A 17060-nucleotide genomic window follows, 5' to 3' on the forward strand; every position below is an offset into this window, starting at 1 on the left:
AACATGGAAAAAGCCTAAATGTCTATCACCTGATGAGTGGATCAAGAAGATGTGGTATATATACACAATGGAGTACTACATGGCAATGAGAAAGAATGAAATATGGCCATTTGTAGAAAAGTGGATGGACCTTGAGGGTGTCATTTTCTTTTTAAGATGTTTTTTATAATTTAAGTTTTAGTTCATTAACATACAGGGCAATATTGGTTTCAGGAGTAGAATTCAGTGATTCCTCAAATACATACACCACCTAGTGGTCATCACAAGTGTTGCCCTTAGTACCCATCACTGATCTAGCCCATCTCCCACCCACCTCCATCTGTCAACCCATAGTTTAATCTCTATTGTTAAGAGTCTTTTGTGGTTTGCTTCCCTCTCTTCACTTTTTTTGCCTCCCCTTCCCATATGTTCATGTTTTGTTTATTAAATTCCACATATGGAGGGGGGGGCAAGATGGTGGAGAAGTAGGGAGCTCTGTAATTTTCACCCACCCGCGTCTATCAAACTAAGAACTGAAGCCACAATACTCTGATCTACAAGAGTGGGAGGAAAAGACACAGAGTCCACAAAGAAGACAGCCTCGTAGGTGCCTGAATGAGTGCAAACTGGGGAAGATAAAAACGGGCAGGGATGTGGAGGTTTGGACAGGAGGGAGCCTCACTCTGTGCAGATCACTGGGGAGTGAGCAGAGATATGAGGGGAAGAGAAAGAGAGGCTGAAAACGCTCATAGAGCTGTCTCTAGAGAAAAGCAAAACCTTGGCCTGGGACAGAGAGGGATCCCATCATCCCATCTACAACTGCAGGGCATGGGGAGAGAGATTCGTCCCCTTTAGCTGGCGCACTTTCCTTGGGCTCGATACCTTGATCCCAGGCTGTGCCAGGAGAAACTGCTCCTCATCTCCCCCTACTTGATCCCTAGCTAGGATGCCACCCAACCTGCAGGGGTACATTTCGTCTCGGGTGGTATCATTAAAGTGTGTGGACTAGGATTTGGAAACAAGGCGGGGCTTGGAAAATACAACTTGGCCCTCTTGAGGCACAGGGAGATTGGACCCCAAAGAGTGGGTTGCAATGCTTGGTTCGAGAAGGGATTGGGGCGCCGCCATTCTTCTTGCAAGACCCACCAAGGCAACAACCACCAAGGCGGGGCCTCGGGGAGCAGCCCGAGAGATTTACCTACACCAAACCATGCCATTCCGCGCTGGAGAGCAGCCTTTTTTTCTTTTTCTACTTTTCCCCCCTGGGACAGGCCCTGGATAATCAATGAGCCTCCTTTAATATAGCAATACTCACAGGTACAGAGTACATAATAGGCTTTTAAAACTGACAAGAGACAGAAAGCTAGCCAAAATGATGAAACTGAAGAACTCTCCTCTAAAGAAATTCCAGGAAGAAGTCACAGCTACAGAACTGCTCAAACAGATATAAGCAACATAATGGAGCAAGAATTTAGAACAATTGTCATAAAGTTAACCACTGGCTTGACAAAAGCATGGAAGACATCAGAGAAGCTATTGATACAAAGACTAGAGACCTTAAAAATAGCTGTGACGAGTTAAAAAATGCTATAAGTGAGGTGCATAATAAAACGGAGGAGGCAGAGAGGACAATAGGTGAATTAGAAGACAGAGTTTTAAAAAAAGAGGAAGCCAATTAAAAGACAGATAAAATGATCCAGGAGCACAAAAGGAGAATTCGAGAACTGAGTGATACAATCAAATGTAACAATATCGGTATCATAGGAACTCCTGAAGAAGAAGAAAGAGAAAAAGGTCCTGAAGAGGTGCTTGATCAAATTATAGCCAAGAACTTCCCCAATCTGGGGAAGGAAATAGACATGGAAATCCAAGAGGCACAGAGAATTCCCCTCAGACGTAACTGGAATCGACCTTCAGATCAAAATCATAGAGAAAAAAGGTAGAATTGTGGTTGCCAAGGGCTGGAGGGGAGGGGAAAATGGGCAATTATTTATTTATTTATTTATTTTTGAGAGAAGGAGATAGTGCAAGCAGGGGAGGGTCAGAGAGAGAGAGAGAGAGGGAGATACAGAATCTGAAGACAGCCTCCAGGCTCTGAGCTGTCAGCACAGAGCCCGAAGTAGGGCTCGAACCCAGAAACTGTGAGATTATGACCTGAGCCAAAGTCAGACGCTTAACCCACTGAGCCATCCAGGCACCCAGGGAAGTTATGATTTAATGGGCATAGAGTTTCAGGGCGACTGGGTGGCTCAGTCGGTTAAGTGTCTGACCTTGGCTTAGGTCATGATCTCACGTTTTGTGAGTTCAAGTACCGCATTGGGCTCTCTGCTGTCAGTGCAGAACCTGCTTTGGATCCTCTGTCCCCCACTCTCTCTGCTCCTCCCCTGCTGGTTCTCTCTCTCAAAATAAATAAATAAACTTAAAAAAATTGTGGACATTATTTCTTTTAAAAAATGGGTATTGAGTTTCAGTTTTAAATGATGAGAAGAGTTATGGAGATGATAATGGTGATGGTTATACAACATTATGAATGTATTTAATACAAATGGCATGTACACCTAAAATGATTAAGGTGGTAAATTTTATGTATATTTTACCACAATAAAAAAGGAATTTTAATTTAGTCTCCATCTAAATAGACAGTATCCCCTACTTAATGCTAGCCTCTCTCCCTACCCACTATGTCAATTTCTTTCTTTGTGGGTCAGTCTCTTCCTAACTGTCTGATGCCAGCAGCTAAAAGTACAATGCAAATCAACAAAGTGAATGAACAAAATCTGTTGTAAAGGTCAGGATTTCCTTAAGTCAAAGAAAATGATGGAGGATTGCACACATCATGCTAGAAGTCATGCACAAATGAGTATCTGGTACAGTTAGTGTCCAACAATGGTGGAAGGAAGAATTATAAAAGATGATGGCAGGAAAGGCACTTGAAAAAACAATGATTTGAATATCAAAAGAAACTAGGCACTTTGGGAAAATAAAGCTCAAGTATATTTTTTAATGAAAAATAGCCTTTTTATATTATGCTAGAAAGTTAGATATAAAGTAATGGATGCTAGATTGTGCTATTATATAAATGGTTAGGAAAATTTATGCTCTCCAAATGAAGCACTGATTTCATGCTTTGTCCATTTAAAAAAATCTACACAGAGACTTCCATTCTGGATAAGATGGAGTAAGCACACTCTACAATATTCCCACTAAAGCTAGTTATAAAACCTAGGAGTAGCTATTTGAAGACTCTTAAAGGTAAACAGTAGCAGGGGGATCGGGAAGAAGACCAGAATTCAAAGTACCACCACATCAAGGGTGAGTTTAGCATTTCTTTTTCTTCCAGTATCCTTTGGTGTGGACACAATGCAGCCTAAAATCTGGAAGCGTATATTTGTGTGCATAGAGAGAGTGCCAGGAGAAACCCTAGTTTATTTCAGGATTGAAGAATGGGAAAGGGGTCTTCAAACACTCAAGAAAGTATATGGAAACATTCCACTGCTTTTCTTTTTAGTTTTCTGTTCTTGTGTGTCAGACTGAAACAAACCTATGGTGTCAGCAGTGGCAATAGGGGAATAGCAAGAACCTTCCTTTCCAATCAGAGAAGCGGTGGTCTTGGGAGGGTAGAGTGAGCCTTTAATGCTTTTTCTTTCTATCCTTCTGCTGCTTGGCCCCAGACACTAAGAAAGGGTGGCCCAATGAAACAGGAAGCACTGAAGAGATCACAGAGAAGGAACAGCATATGAGTGGATCTGACACTGAACAGCAGACCTCAAGCTCTGAGAACTGAAGTCCCAGACAGGCCACTGGGTGGCATATATGTGGGACGGAGACAAATAGGTTTGCAAAGATTTTGAAAACTGTACTGACCATGCACAACTCACAGAAGGATAGTAACACGTTGTGGTCTGAACTTAAATGGGTCAACTGCCTCCTGAAACAAAACTGTCAACATTTCCTATTATATTAAAACAAGACCAAGAATCTCAATACTGAAATGACAAACACACTGGAATTATGTGAAAAAGACTTTAAAGCAGCTTTATAAAAAATGCTTGAAAGTAAGGGTAACATTTCTGAAACAAACAGAAAAATAGAAAGTCTCTGAAAAAAAAGGATAATAAAAAAGAACTAAATGGAAATTTTAGAACTTGACAATATCATAACCAAAATTACAGGAAAAAACTCATGGGATGGGCTCTATAGCAGAGTAAAAATGATCAAAGAAAGAAGCAATGAAGTTGGTGATAAATCAAAAGAAATTATCCACTGTGAAAATCAGTGAGAAAAATGTAATTAAAAATACAATAACACAGAGTTTTAACGATCTACAGGATAATACCAAAAGGTCTAACAATGGTGCCATTATACTCATGGAAGGAAAGAACATGCAACAGAAAACTGTTGAAGAAGAAATAACTGAAAATTTCTAAAATTTAGTGAAAGACATGCTTAGATATTCAAGAAGCTTAGAAAACTCTAAGCAGGATAATTCAAAGAAATCTATGCCAGACACATCACTAACAAATTCTACCAAACAATTAAAGAAGAAAAACCAAGGGCGCTTGGGTGGCTCAGTCAGTTAAGCGTCTGACTTCCGCTCAGATCAGGATCTCACAGTTGGTGAGTCCAGCCCATTTTGAGCTCTGTGCTGGCAGCTCAGACCCTGGAGCCTGTTTCGGGTTCTGTGTCTTCCTCTCTCTCTGCCACCCTCCACTTGTGATTTCTCTTTCTCTCTCTCTCTCAAAAATAATAAATGAATAAACTTAAAAAAAAGAAAAACCAATTCTACACAATCTCTTCCAAATAAACAAAAAGAACACTGGAACACTTGGCAACTCATTTTGAGTCCAGTATTACCCTGATATTAAAACCAGAGAAAGACAGCCAATATTCCTCTTGAAAATAAATGTAAAACTGTTCAATGAAATAGTAATTCAAATCCAATAGTACAAAAAAAATTCCTCATGAAACTAAATGTAAAACTGTTCAATGAAATACTACTAATTCAAATCCAATAATATAAAAAAAAGTTACAACACACCTTGACCACATTCTGGGAATATAAAAATGGTTCAATACTCAAAAATCAATGGACTAAAAAGAAAAAGCTCATGATCCTATCAGGAGATGCAAAAAAAAAAACACCCAAAACATTTGACAAAGTATACCATCCTTTAATGATAAAAACTCTCAGTAAACTAGGAAGAGAAGAGAACTTCCTGATAATGTGCATCTACAAAACTTACAGCTAATGTAATACTTAATGCTGACTGAATGCTTTTCCCAAAGACTGGGAATAAGAAAATATCCTTTCTTATCACTATGATTCAACATTGTTTGAAAATCCTAGACAGTGCAGTAAGGCAAAGAAAAATAAAGACACACAGACTAGAAAAGAAATGGAACTGTCCTTATTCAGAGACAATATGATCACCTACACAGAAAATACCAAAAAACTACCAAAACACTCCTTGTGAGTTTAGAAAGGTTGCAGAATACAAGAACAACACATGAAAATCAATACATGAAAACAACACATGAAAATCACCTTTACAATAGGTGCCTCAAATATAAAATAAATATTTTAAAAACTGTATGGGACTTGTATACTGAAAATTATAAAATGCTGATAAAAAGTCAAACATGAACTAAATGAATGGAAAGACATATCGTATTACTGGATTTCAAAACTCACAAATTCATCTATATGGTTGACCTTTAAACAACATAGATTTGAGCTGTGTGGGTTCATTTATATGTGAAAATTTTTTTATTTTAGAGAGAGAAATAGTGCAAGTGGGGTGAGGGGAAGAGGAAGAGAGAGAATCTTAAGCAGGCTCCATGCTCAGTGCAGAGCCCAATGTGGGTTAATCCCACTATCCTGGGATCATGACCTGACCTGAAATCAAGATTCAGACACTCAACCGACTAAGCCACCCAGGTGCATCTGTATGTGAATTTTTTTTGATAAATATAATAAAGTATTTTAAATATATTTTCGCTTCCTTATAATTTTCTTAATAACATTTTCTTTTCTCTAGCTTATATTATTATAAGAATATAGTATGTAATACATATGACATACAAAATATGTGTTAATCAACTGTTTATGTTATCAGTAATGCATCCAGTCAAAAGCAGGCAATTAGTAGTCAAGTTTATGGGGAATCAAGTTATAGATGGATTTTTGACTGCATGGCATGGGGCTCAGTATCCCTAACCCACATGTTGTTAAAGGGTCAACTGTATATTTAATATAAGGAATTCTCATCAAAATCCCAGCAGGATTATTTTTTGTAGATATAGAAAGGATTATTCTAAAATTTATATGGGCAGACAAAAGGAACTAGAATAGACAAAATAATTTTGAAAAAGAATAAAATTGGAAGGATCACTACCTAATTTCGTCTTACATAAAGCTATAGTATTCAAGACAGAATGCTATTTGCAAAGAGAGAGACACATGGGTCAACTGAACAGAACAGAGTCCAGAGACAGACCCACATAAACCGCAATTCAAAGGAGAAAAGAGTGTCTTTTCAATAAACTGTATTGAAACAACTGGATATCCCCATGCAAAAAAAAACCAAACAAATCCAAATCAAAACACCTCACCCTTTATAAAAAAATGAACTCAAAATGAATGATTTGTTCTAATTCTGAAGTTTAAAACTATATAATTTTTATAAGATAAAAGGATGATATTGTCATGCCTGCAGTTAGGCAAAGAATTTTTAGACACGATACCAAAAGCATGATCCATAAAAGATAAGAATTAAAAACTTTTGCTTTGCAAAAGACACTGTTAAAAGAAGGTAAAGATAAACTACAGGCTAGGAGAAAATATTTGCAAACCAGATATCTGACTTTAAGCAAGGACTTACGGCAAGAATATATAAAGAACTCTCAGAAATCAACAGTGACTAAATAAACAACTCAAGTAAACATGGGCAAAAGACTATTCATGAACAGACTATTCACTAAAGAAGATATATGGATGGCAAATAAGCACAAGAAAAAATGTTCATCATTAGTTACTTGAGGAATGCAAATTAAAATTATAAAGAGCTGCCACTACACACCTATTAGATAATGCCTATTAAAAATTCTAACAGTAACAAGTGCTAGTGAGCAATGGAACAGCCACACTGGAAAATGGTTTGGCAGGGTCTTATAAAGCCAAAGTTAAACATACACTTACCATATGACCCAGAAATCTCACTCCTAGGTATTTACACCAGGGAAATAAAAACTTATGTTCATTAGAGAAAAATCTGTACATAAATGTTTATAGCAACTGTATTCAAACCACTAAAAATTGGAAACAGCTTAACACCTTAAATATCTTCTAGAGGTGAACGAATTCACTGTGGTATATCCACACAATGTATACTACCTGGCAATAAAAAGCAACAATTATTGAAATGCAACATGAAACAATGTAGAAGAATCTCAAGGCATTATGTTGAATGAAAAATGCTATTCTCGAAAAATTACCATATGATTCCATTCATGTTATTCTCTGAAAGATATAACTAAAAAAAATAAATAAAAGATATAACTGTAGTGACAAAGAATAGACTGTTAGGGATAGGTTTGGATGTGATTACAAACGGAGAACATGAGAGATTTTAGGGGGTGATGATGATACATAAATCGTGCTAAATATTCACAGAATTTTTACACACATATATAAAAGTTAGATTTACTTTTTGTTAATTTTTAAAGTTTATTTATTTTTGAGAGAGAGAGAGTACACAGAAACACAAGTGGGAGAGAGAGAGAATTCCAAGCAGGCTCCGCACTGTCATCATGGAGCCTGATGCGAAGCTCAAACTCATAAACTGTGAGATCATGACCTGAGCCAAAATCAAGAGTTGGACACCTACCCAACTGAGCCACCCAGGTGCTCACTTTATGATAATTTTAAAAATAAACTGTGGGGCGCCTGGGTGGCTCAGTCGGGTAAGCATCCTGCTTCGGCTTAGGTTATGATCTCACGGCTCAGGTTATGATCTCATGGTTCGTGGGTTCGAGCCCCACGTCAAGCTCTGTGCTGACAGCTCAGAGCCTGGAGCCTGCTTCAGATTCTGTATCTCCCTCTCTTCCTGACCCTTCACAGCTCACGCTATCTCTCTCTGTCTCTCAAAAAAAAAAAAAAAACCATTAAAAAAATTTAAAAAAATAAACTGAAAAACTCATTGTACAAATCTAAATTAAATTATTGAAAACAAAACTGACCTATTTTCCTAACTTTTAGCTTCATTTCACAAGACAAATTCCGAGTAGAGCCCATTTCTCACTATTAACAATGGAATATTGATTTTTGTTTTATATGGACCTACTTTAAGTAGCCTTTTTCATTACCCATTAACCTCCACTGAGAAAGACCTTCTTTATATCAAGGTATACATTGAAAAAAACAAAGGGGGAGGGGGGAAAAGAGGTGGTGGTGATGGTGGAGGGCACTTAAGGGGAAGAGCACTGGGTGTTGTATGGAAAACAATTTGACAATAAAATATTATGGAGAAAAAAAATAAAAGGAAATGAAAGAGAAAAAAATATCTGAAAAAATTTATAATTAAAGAAGTACACCAACATTAAAAAAAAAAAAAGGGTAGAAGGACAGATTCCAGAGTGATAACTATACCAAGTTTCTGGGTAATGGATTTTAAGTGACTTTATTTTCTAGATTTTCCAGAATAAGCTTATATAAGGTTGACATTGGGAAAAAGGCAGTGAACTCTTTCATTGCAGGTCTACTAATGTTTTTAGAGCAAACTTTGGGGTATCGCTCTGGAGGCATGGAGAAAACAAGCAGCTAGGAAGAGAGAAGATAGGTAGCACAGAAAAAAACATCAAATCTGCTGGTGGTACTAGTGAAGGTAAGAAAACTGGCAACTCTTAGGAAGGAGAAGGCAAGATCACCTGAGACTGTTTGAAAACATCCTTCCCGACCACATCCAGGTTTGAGGGGTCTTTGATGGAGCTAACATACTCAGAAACAGCCTTGATCACCACATCACAGGGAGGAAGAACCAGCTGATGAGCTCGGACCTAGAAGAGATAAGATAAGCAAGGTACACTGAGTCACTGATGATCACTAACAATGATATAGGGGTAAGGTAGAAAATTCAAATTCAGGGGCGCCTGGGTGGCTCAGTTGGTTGAGCTTCCAACTTCTGCCCAGGTCATAATCTGACAGTTCGTGGGTTCAAGCCTCGTGTCCGGCTCTGTGCTGACAGCTCGGAGCCTGGAGCCTGCTTCAGATTCTGTGTCTCCCTCTCCCTCTGCCCCTCCCCCACATATGCTCTGTCTGTCTGTGTCTCTCAAAAATAAAATATATGTTAAAAAAATTTTTTAAAGAAAATTCAAATTCAGTAAATCCACTGAGAAATAGTTAAAATATTTTCTTTGAAAATAGTTTCCTCCAGGGGCGCCTCAGTGGCTCACTCAGTTGAACTGCTGCCTCTTGATTTCAACTCATGTCATGATCTCATGGCTCATGAGTTTGAGCCCTACATGGGGCTCTGCACTGGCAGTGCAGAGCCTGCTTGGGATTCTCTGTCTCCCTCTCTCTCTGCTTCTCTCTCTCTCTCTCTCCCTCAAAAATAAATAAATAAACATTTAAAAAAATAGCTTCCCCCATAAGTCTCAGCATAGAACACTTGGGAAAAATGAAACAAAAAGAATAAAAAAGATAACATCATTATCATTTGTAATCCTACATAGAGATAACCACTAGTTGAGGACACTTGCCATAATTATTCAGTTTTCTTTCATAATACCATTTGGCTTATCTCAATTTTTTAAATACTTTTTTAACATTTATTTATTTTTGAGAGAAAAAGAGAGAGCACGCATAAGCAGAGGAGGGCAGAGAGAGAGGAAGGCACAGAATCTGAATCAGGCTCCAGGCTCTGAACTGTCAGCACAGAGCCTGAGGAGGGGCTTGAAACAATGAACCTGAGCTGAAGTCAGACTTTTAACTAACTGAGCCACCCAGGTGCCCTTGGCTGTTTCAAATTTTTTGCAAGTAAAGGTAAGGTTTTAATTTGTGGGTCATGTTTGGATCCTGATTTGAACTAACCACAAAAAAAGCCTGTTTGAAACAATCAGGATAATCCTAAAATGGACTGGATATTAACTTATCATTCATTTTGTTAAAAGTAATAATGGCATTGTGCTTATGTATGAAAATGCCCTTATGTTTTAGAGACGCATATCAAAGAATGTGGGAATAAATGACTTAAGGTCCAGAATTTGCTTTAAAGTACATTAGCAAAAGCAATAAAAAAATGCCAGCAAGTGTGGCTACATCTTCATAACTGTTGGAGCAAGAAGGTGTTCAATATTGACTGACTACATTATTATTTTATCTACTTTTGTGATGCTTGAAAAAATTTAATACAGGTTTCCTTTAATGTTGTGATAAAATGCAGATATGACTTTTTGTTCACTTTCCAATTATTTACAAGCTTCCTAAACTGGTAATTACTCAGTCAAAGGGTATAAACTTTTTTTTACTGTCAGGATAGCTCACATGCAGTGTAGTCTTGGCTTCAGTAGCAGATTCCTATGAATCATTACTTACATACAACATCCAGTGCTCATCCCAACAAGTGCCCCCCTCAATGCCCATCTCCCACATTCCACCCCATAACTCCCTACCCCCATCAACCCTCAGTTTATTCTCTGTATGTAAGAGACCTTTATGGTTTGCCTCCCTCTCTGTTTGTAACTTATTTTTCCTTCCCTTCCCCTACAGTTAGCTGTTAAGTTTCTCAAACTCAGTATGATATCTGTCTTTCTCTGACTTATTTTGCTTAGTATAATGCCCTCCAGTAGCATCCATGTTGTTGCAAATGGCAAGACTTCATTCTTTATCATCGTCAAGTAGTATTCCATTATGTATATATACCACATCTTTTTTTTGGGGGGGGGCTTATTTTCTTTTCATAGTTTATTACCAAGTTGGTTTCAATATAACACCCAGTGCTCATTCAAAGTGCCCTCCTCCATGCTCATCAACCCTCTTCCACTCTCCCCCACCTCCATCAACCCTCAATTTGATCGCAGTTTTCAAGAGTTTCTCATGATTTGCCTCCCTCCCTCTCCCCAATTATTTTCCCCTTTCCCCTCACCCATGGTCCTCTGTGAAGATTCTCCTGTTCCACTTATAAGTGAAAACATATGGTATCTGTCCTTCTCTGTCTCACTTATTTTGTTTAGCATAACACCCTAGAGTTCCAGCCACATTGCTATGAATGGCCAGATTTTACTCCTCATTGTCATATAGTATTCCATTTTAAAGATAAACCACATCTTCTTGATCCATTCGTAAGTTGATGGACATTTGGGCTCCTTCCATGATTTGGCTATTGTTGAAAGTGCTGCAAAGAAGGGGCAAGATGGAGAAGTAGGGAGCTCTATAATTTCTACCCACCCACGTCTATCAAACTAAGAAGAACTGAAGCCACAATACTCTGATCTACAAGAGTGGGAAGAAAAGACACAGAGTACACAAAGAAGACAGCCTCGTGCCTGAGTGCGAACTGAGGAAGATAAAAATGGGCCAGGACCCTGAGGTGTGGAGGGGACGGAGCCCCACTCTGCACAGAGAATCGGGGATTGCGCAGAACCATGGAGAGATGAGGGGAAGAGAAAGAGAGGCCGAAAACGTTCATAGAGCTCTCTAGAAAAGAGCAAAACCTCAGCCTGAGACGGAGAGGGATCCTAGCACTTCATCCACAACCGGAGGGCTCAGGGAGAGAGATCCGTCCCGTTTAGCTGGTGCATTTTCCTTTGGCTCAGTGCCATGATCCCTGGCGGTGCCACCTGGCCTACAGGCATACATCTCATCTCACGTGGAATCATTAAAGTGCGTGGACTATGATTTGGAAACGAAACAGTACATAGAAAATACAACGTGGTCTGCCTGCAGAACAGAGAGATTGGACCAAAAAGAGTGGGTTGTGATGCTTAATTTGAAAAGGGATCAGGGAGCCAGCATTCTTCTCCCCACAACCACCAAGGCGGACCTCGGAGAGCAGCCTGAGAGATCTACCAACACCAAACCATGCCATTCCGCTCTGGAGAAAAGCCTTTTTTTTTTTTTTTCCCCTTTTTCTCCTTTTCCGTCTAGAGCCGGGAAAGACCAACATTGATGCATTGCTGTGACTAGATCAATTACTGCCATTCAGATATATCTTCCCTTTTCTCATTCTTATGTCTCCCCTCTGGTGGTTTTACACTTTTAGAATATCCTTTGTCTATTGTGTTTTTATCTCCCTCCCTTGTTTTCATTATTTTTCTTTTCTTTTCTCTCTTTTTTTTTTCATTCCCCTCTTCGTTTGCTTGTTTGGTTGATTTGCGAATTTGTGTGCTTTTGTTAACTGTGTGTTTGTCTGTCTTTTGTCCTGTTCAAAGCTAACTCAAGAAACAAGCCAAAGTACACAGGGTAGAGAGTCCCAAATATCGCTGAGTAGGGAAATAAAATAACAAAAGGCACAACAAGAGAAACTGAGAGGCACCATTAAAAGAACACTTCCAGAATGGACAGGCCCTGGATAGTCAATGAGCCTCCTCTAATATAGAAATACTCACAGGTGCAGAGTGCATAATAAGCTTTTAAAACTGACGAGACAGAAAGCCAAAATGATGAAGTCAAAGAACTCCCCTCTAAAGAAATTCCAGGAAGAAGTCACAGCCACAGAACTGCTCAAAACTGATATAAGCAACGTAATGGAGCAAGAATTTAGAAGAATTTTCATAAAATTAATCGCAAGGCTTGACAAAAGCATGGAAGACATCAGAGAAGGTATTGATTCAAAGACCAGGGACCTTAAAAATAGCTGTGACGAGTTAAAAAATGCTATAAATTAGGTACATAATAAAATGGAGGTGGTCACTGCACGGATTAGAGAGGCAAAGAGGAGAATAGGTGAATTAGAAGACACAGTTTTAGAAACAGAAGCCAATGAAAAGAGAGATAAAATGATCCAGTAACACAAAACAGAATTCGAGACCTGAGTGATACAATCAAATGTAACAATATCAGTATCATAGGAATTCCTGAAAAAGAAGAGAAAAAGGTCCTGAAGGGGTGCTTGATCAAATTATAGCCAAGAACTTCCCCAATCTGGGAAGGAAATACATGGAAATCAAAGAAGCACAGAGAACTCCCCTAAGACGAAACTTGAATAGACCTTTGGAATGACATATCATAATGAAACTGGCAAAATATAAGGATAAAGAGAAAATTCTGAAAGCAGCTAGAAATAAAAGGGCCCTAACATACAAATGAAAAACTTTCAGAGTGGTTACAGGCCTATCTCCTGAAATGCTGAAGGCCAGAAAGGAATGGCAAGAAATTTTCAATGTGAAGAACAGAAAAAATATGCAGCCAAGAATCTTTATCCAGCAAGCCTGTCATTCAAATTACAGGGAGAGATAAAGGTTTTCCCAAATAAACATACATGGAGAGAATTCATCACCACCAAATCAGCCCTACAAGAAATCCTAAGAGGGACTCTATGAGGGAAATGTTGCAAGGAAACAAGGTACAAGAGACACCACTACAAGCATAAACCCTACAGAAAACACAATGAATCTAACCCCCATATTTTTCAATAATGACACTAAATGTAAATGGACTAAATGCTCCAATCAAATGACATAGGGGAGCAGAATGGATAAAAAAATGAAATCCATCTGTTGGCTGTCTATGAGAGACTCATTTTATTTTTTATTTTTTTATCTTTTTAATAGTTTATTGTCAAATTGGTTTCCATACAACACCCAGTACTCTTCCCCACAAGTGTCCTCCTCCATCACCACCACCTCTTTCTCTGCCTCCCCCTTCCCCTTCAACACTCAGTTCATTTTTAGTATTCAATAGTCTCTCAAGTTTTGCATCCCTCTCTCTCCCCAACTCTCTTTCCCTCCTCCCCTCCCCCTTGTCCTCCAATAGGTTTCTCCTGTTCTCCTGTTAGACCTATGAGTGCAAACATATGGTATCTGTCCTTCTCTGCCTGACTTATTTTGCTTAGCATGACACCCTCAAGGTCCATCCACTTTCCTACAAATGGCCATATTTCATTCTTTCTCATTGCCATGTAGTACTCCATTGTGTACATATACCACTTCTTCTTGATCCATTCATCAGGTGATGGACATTTAGGCTTTTTCCATGTTTTGGCTATTGTTGACAGTGCTACTATGAACATTGGGGTACATGTACTCCTATGCATCAGCACTTCTGTATCCCTTGGGTAAATCCCTAGCAGTGCTATTGCTGGGTCATAAGGGAGTTCTATTGATAATTTTTTGAGGAACCTCCACAGTTTTCCAGAGTGGTTACACCAGTTTACATTTCCACCAACAGTGCAGGAGGGTGCCCGGAGAGACTCATTTTAGACCTGAAGACACCTTCGGATTGAATGTAAGGGGATGGAGAAATATGTATAATGCAACTGGAAGTCAAAAGAAAGTTGGAGTAGCCATACTTATATCACACAAGCTGGATTGTAAAGTAAACGCAGTAACAAAAGATGAAGAAAGACATATAATAATTACAGGGACTCTCCACTGAATTCCAGAGCACCCAAATACATAAAACAATTAGTCAAAAACAGAAACAATCTTATTGATAAGAATGTGCTAATTGCAGGGGATTATAGTACTTCACTTACAGGAATGGTTAGATCAACCAGACAGAAAATCACTAAAGAAACAATGGACCTTAATGACACATTGGAACAGATGGATTTGACAGATACATTTAGAACTCTACATACTGAGCTAAGGAATTCACTTTCTACTCCAGTTTGCATGGCACATTCTCCAAGATAGATCACATACTGGGTCATAATGCAGCCCTCCATAAATATAAATGAAGTGACATCATACCATGCACACTTTCAGATCACAATGCTATGAAAATTGAAATCAATCAAAGGAAAAGGTCTGTAAAATCTCCAAAAACATGGAGATTAAAAACCACCCTACTGGGGGAGCGGCAAGATGGAGGAGATATAAGGAGCCCCATTACCTCCGTCCACCCACAATTATCAAACTGAGAAGAATTAAAAAGCCACAGCTCTCCAATCTCCAAGAACGGAGGTGTGCAAACAGACCCCTTATCGACAGAAGTCTCATGGTTGCCTGAGTGAGGGAGTGCTAACTGGGACCAGAGACTTTAGGGGAGGGAGCGCCGGCTCCAGAGACAAAGCACCTGAGCACCCAGAGGCTTGGCGCTGGACCCGCTGAAACCCGTGTGTCCATAGCCCCACCGCTCCTAGCCAGGCGGGGCGGCCAGGAGACCAGAGGCGCACAGATCCCCCGACAGTCGCTCACATGGGGTGCTGGGTATCCAGAGGCGTGCGCGGTACCACCGGGCAAGGCAGGAGAGAGACCCGGGGAAGAGAAGTAGAGACTGAATTCCCCACAGCTCAATTTCTGCAGAGGAGAGATTTAGCCGAGGACTGAGGGCCACTGAGCGCTGAGAGAGATATCTGCCCTTTCAGCGGAGGTGTTCAGTCGGACCAGGCAGCTCACAGACTTCAGGTGGAGCCAGGGGAAAAATCTGACTTCACAATCCCCCTATTCGTTCCCAATCAGAAAGCCACCCACCTGCAGGCAATTTTAACTGTGGTGGCAATATTGAGTGTGTGGGCAGGGACTTAGAAACCAGGCGGAACTTAGAAAACAGAAATGGTTGGATCCGCCTGAGGCACAAGAAGGTTGGACTCCAGGGAGGGGCTGGCAACACATGGACTGAGAGGGGCTTGGGGTGCACATCGCCTTTCTTCTCCCCGCATCCACCAAGGCGGGGCCTCAGAGAGCAGCCCCTGAGACTCAACCCACCTACACCAAGCCACGCCCATCCACGCTGGAGAGCTGCTGTGCTTCTGCTTATTACCGTTAAGTGGTATTTTTTTCTTAATATTTTTAATTTTTAACTGTCCCCTGTCTTCTCTTTACTATCTTCCTATTTCCTTCCTTTCTCCCTCTCCCCCATGAATCTGGGAAAGACCAGCAATTAGGCACTGCTGTGCTTAGATCAACTCCTACCATCCAGATAGTTTTTCCTTTTTTCCATCATTATCTCCCCCAACCCCCACTGCAGGGTTTAAGCCCTCAGACTGTACTTTATCTCTGACTGTGGCTGTTCCCCCCACTATCCACCTGCTTTTTTTTTCTTTCTCCTTTTGTTTTTTTCTCTTCTTTTTTTCCCCTTTTCTTTCCCGTTCTTTTCTTTCCCCCTTAGGTTTGTTTCTTTATCACTACATTTGTGTGCTTGTGTTCTCTGTGTGTTTGTCTGTTTTCCTTTTCAGGGCTACCTCAAGAAACAACCCAAAGCACACATAGTGGAAAATCCCAAATATCGCTGAGTAGAGAAAAAAATTAATCAGATGCATAACAAGAGAAACTGAGAGACACCATTAAAAGAACGTCTCCTGAAACGACAGACCCTAGACAATCCAAGAGCCTCCTTCTATAGAGGAATACTAATAAATGCACAGTGCAGAATGAGCTTTTAAAACTGACAAGAGACAGAAAGGTAGCCAAAATGACAAGACGAAAGAACTCTTCTCCAAAGAAACTCCAGGAAGAAATCACAGCTACAGAACAGCTCAAAACAGACACAAACAACATAACTCAACAAGAATTTAGAACGGTTGTCATAAAATTTATTGCTGGGCTTGAAAAAAACATGGAAGCTATCAGAGAAGATATTGATACAAAGACTAGGAACAGTCAAAATAGCTCTGACAAGTTAGAATAGGCTCTAAATGAGATGAATAATAAGATGGAGGCTGCCAATGCACGTACTGAAGAAGCAGAGAGTAGAATGAGTGAATTAGAAGACAAGTTATAGCAAAAGAGGAGGCCAAGAAAAAGAGAGAGAAAATTATTCAGGAGCATGAAAGGAGAAACAGAGACCTGAGTGATACAATCAAATGGAACAATGTCCGTATCATAGGAGTTCCTGAAAAGGAAGACAAAGACAGAGTGCTTGACGGCATGCTAGACCAAATTATACAGGAAAATTTCCCCAATCTGGGGAAAGAGAAAGACAT

At 39.7% G+C, this 17060-nt stretch overlaps 1 protein-coding gene across 1 annotated transcript in view; it reads right to left on the reverse strand.

Moving 5' to 3' along the window:
* FAM120C (family with sequence similarity 120C) overlaps positions 1-17060 on the reverse strand; it is a 132694-nt gene that overhangs the window by 65757 nt on the left and 49877 nt on the right. The window contains exons 4-5 of the mRNA XM_029929656.1: positions 8905-9033; positions 3521-3653 (exon numbers count right to left, since the gene is read on the reverse strand). Of these exons, the coding sequence (XP_029785516.1) occupies positions 3521-3653; positions 8905-9033 (262 nt within the window). The remainder of the gene's footprint in view (positions 1-3520; positions 3654-8904; positions 9034-17060) is intronic.

This window comes from Suricata suricatta, chromosome X, assembly GCF_006229205.1.
Source record: "Suricata suricatta isolate VVHF042 chromosome X, meerkat_22Aug2017_6uvM2_HiC, whole genome shotgun sequence".
NCBI lineage: Eukaryota > Metazoa > Chordata > Mammalia > Carnivora > Herpestidae > Suricata > Suricata suricatta.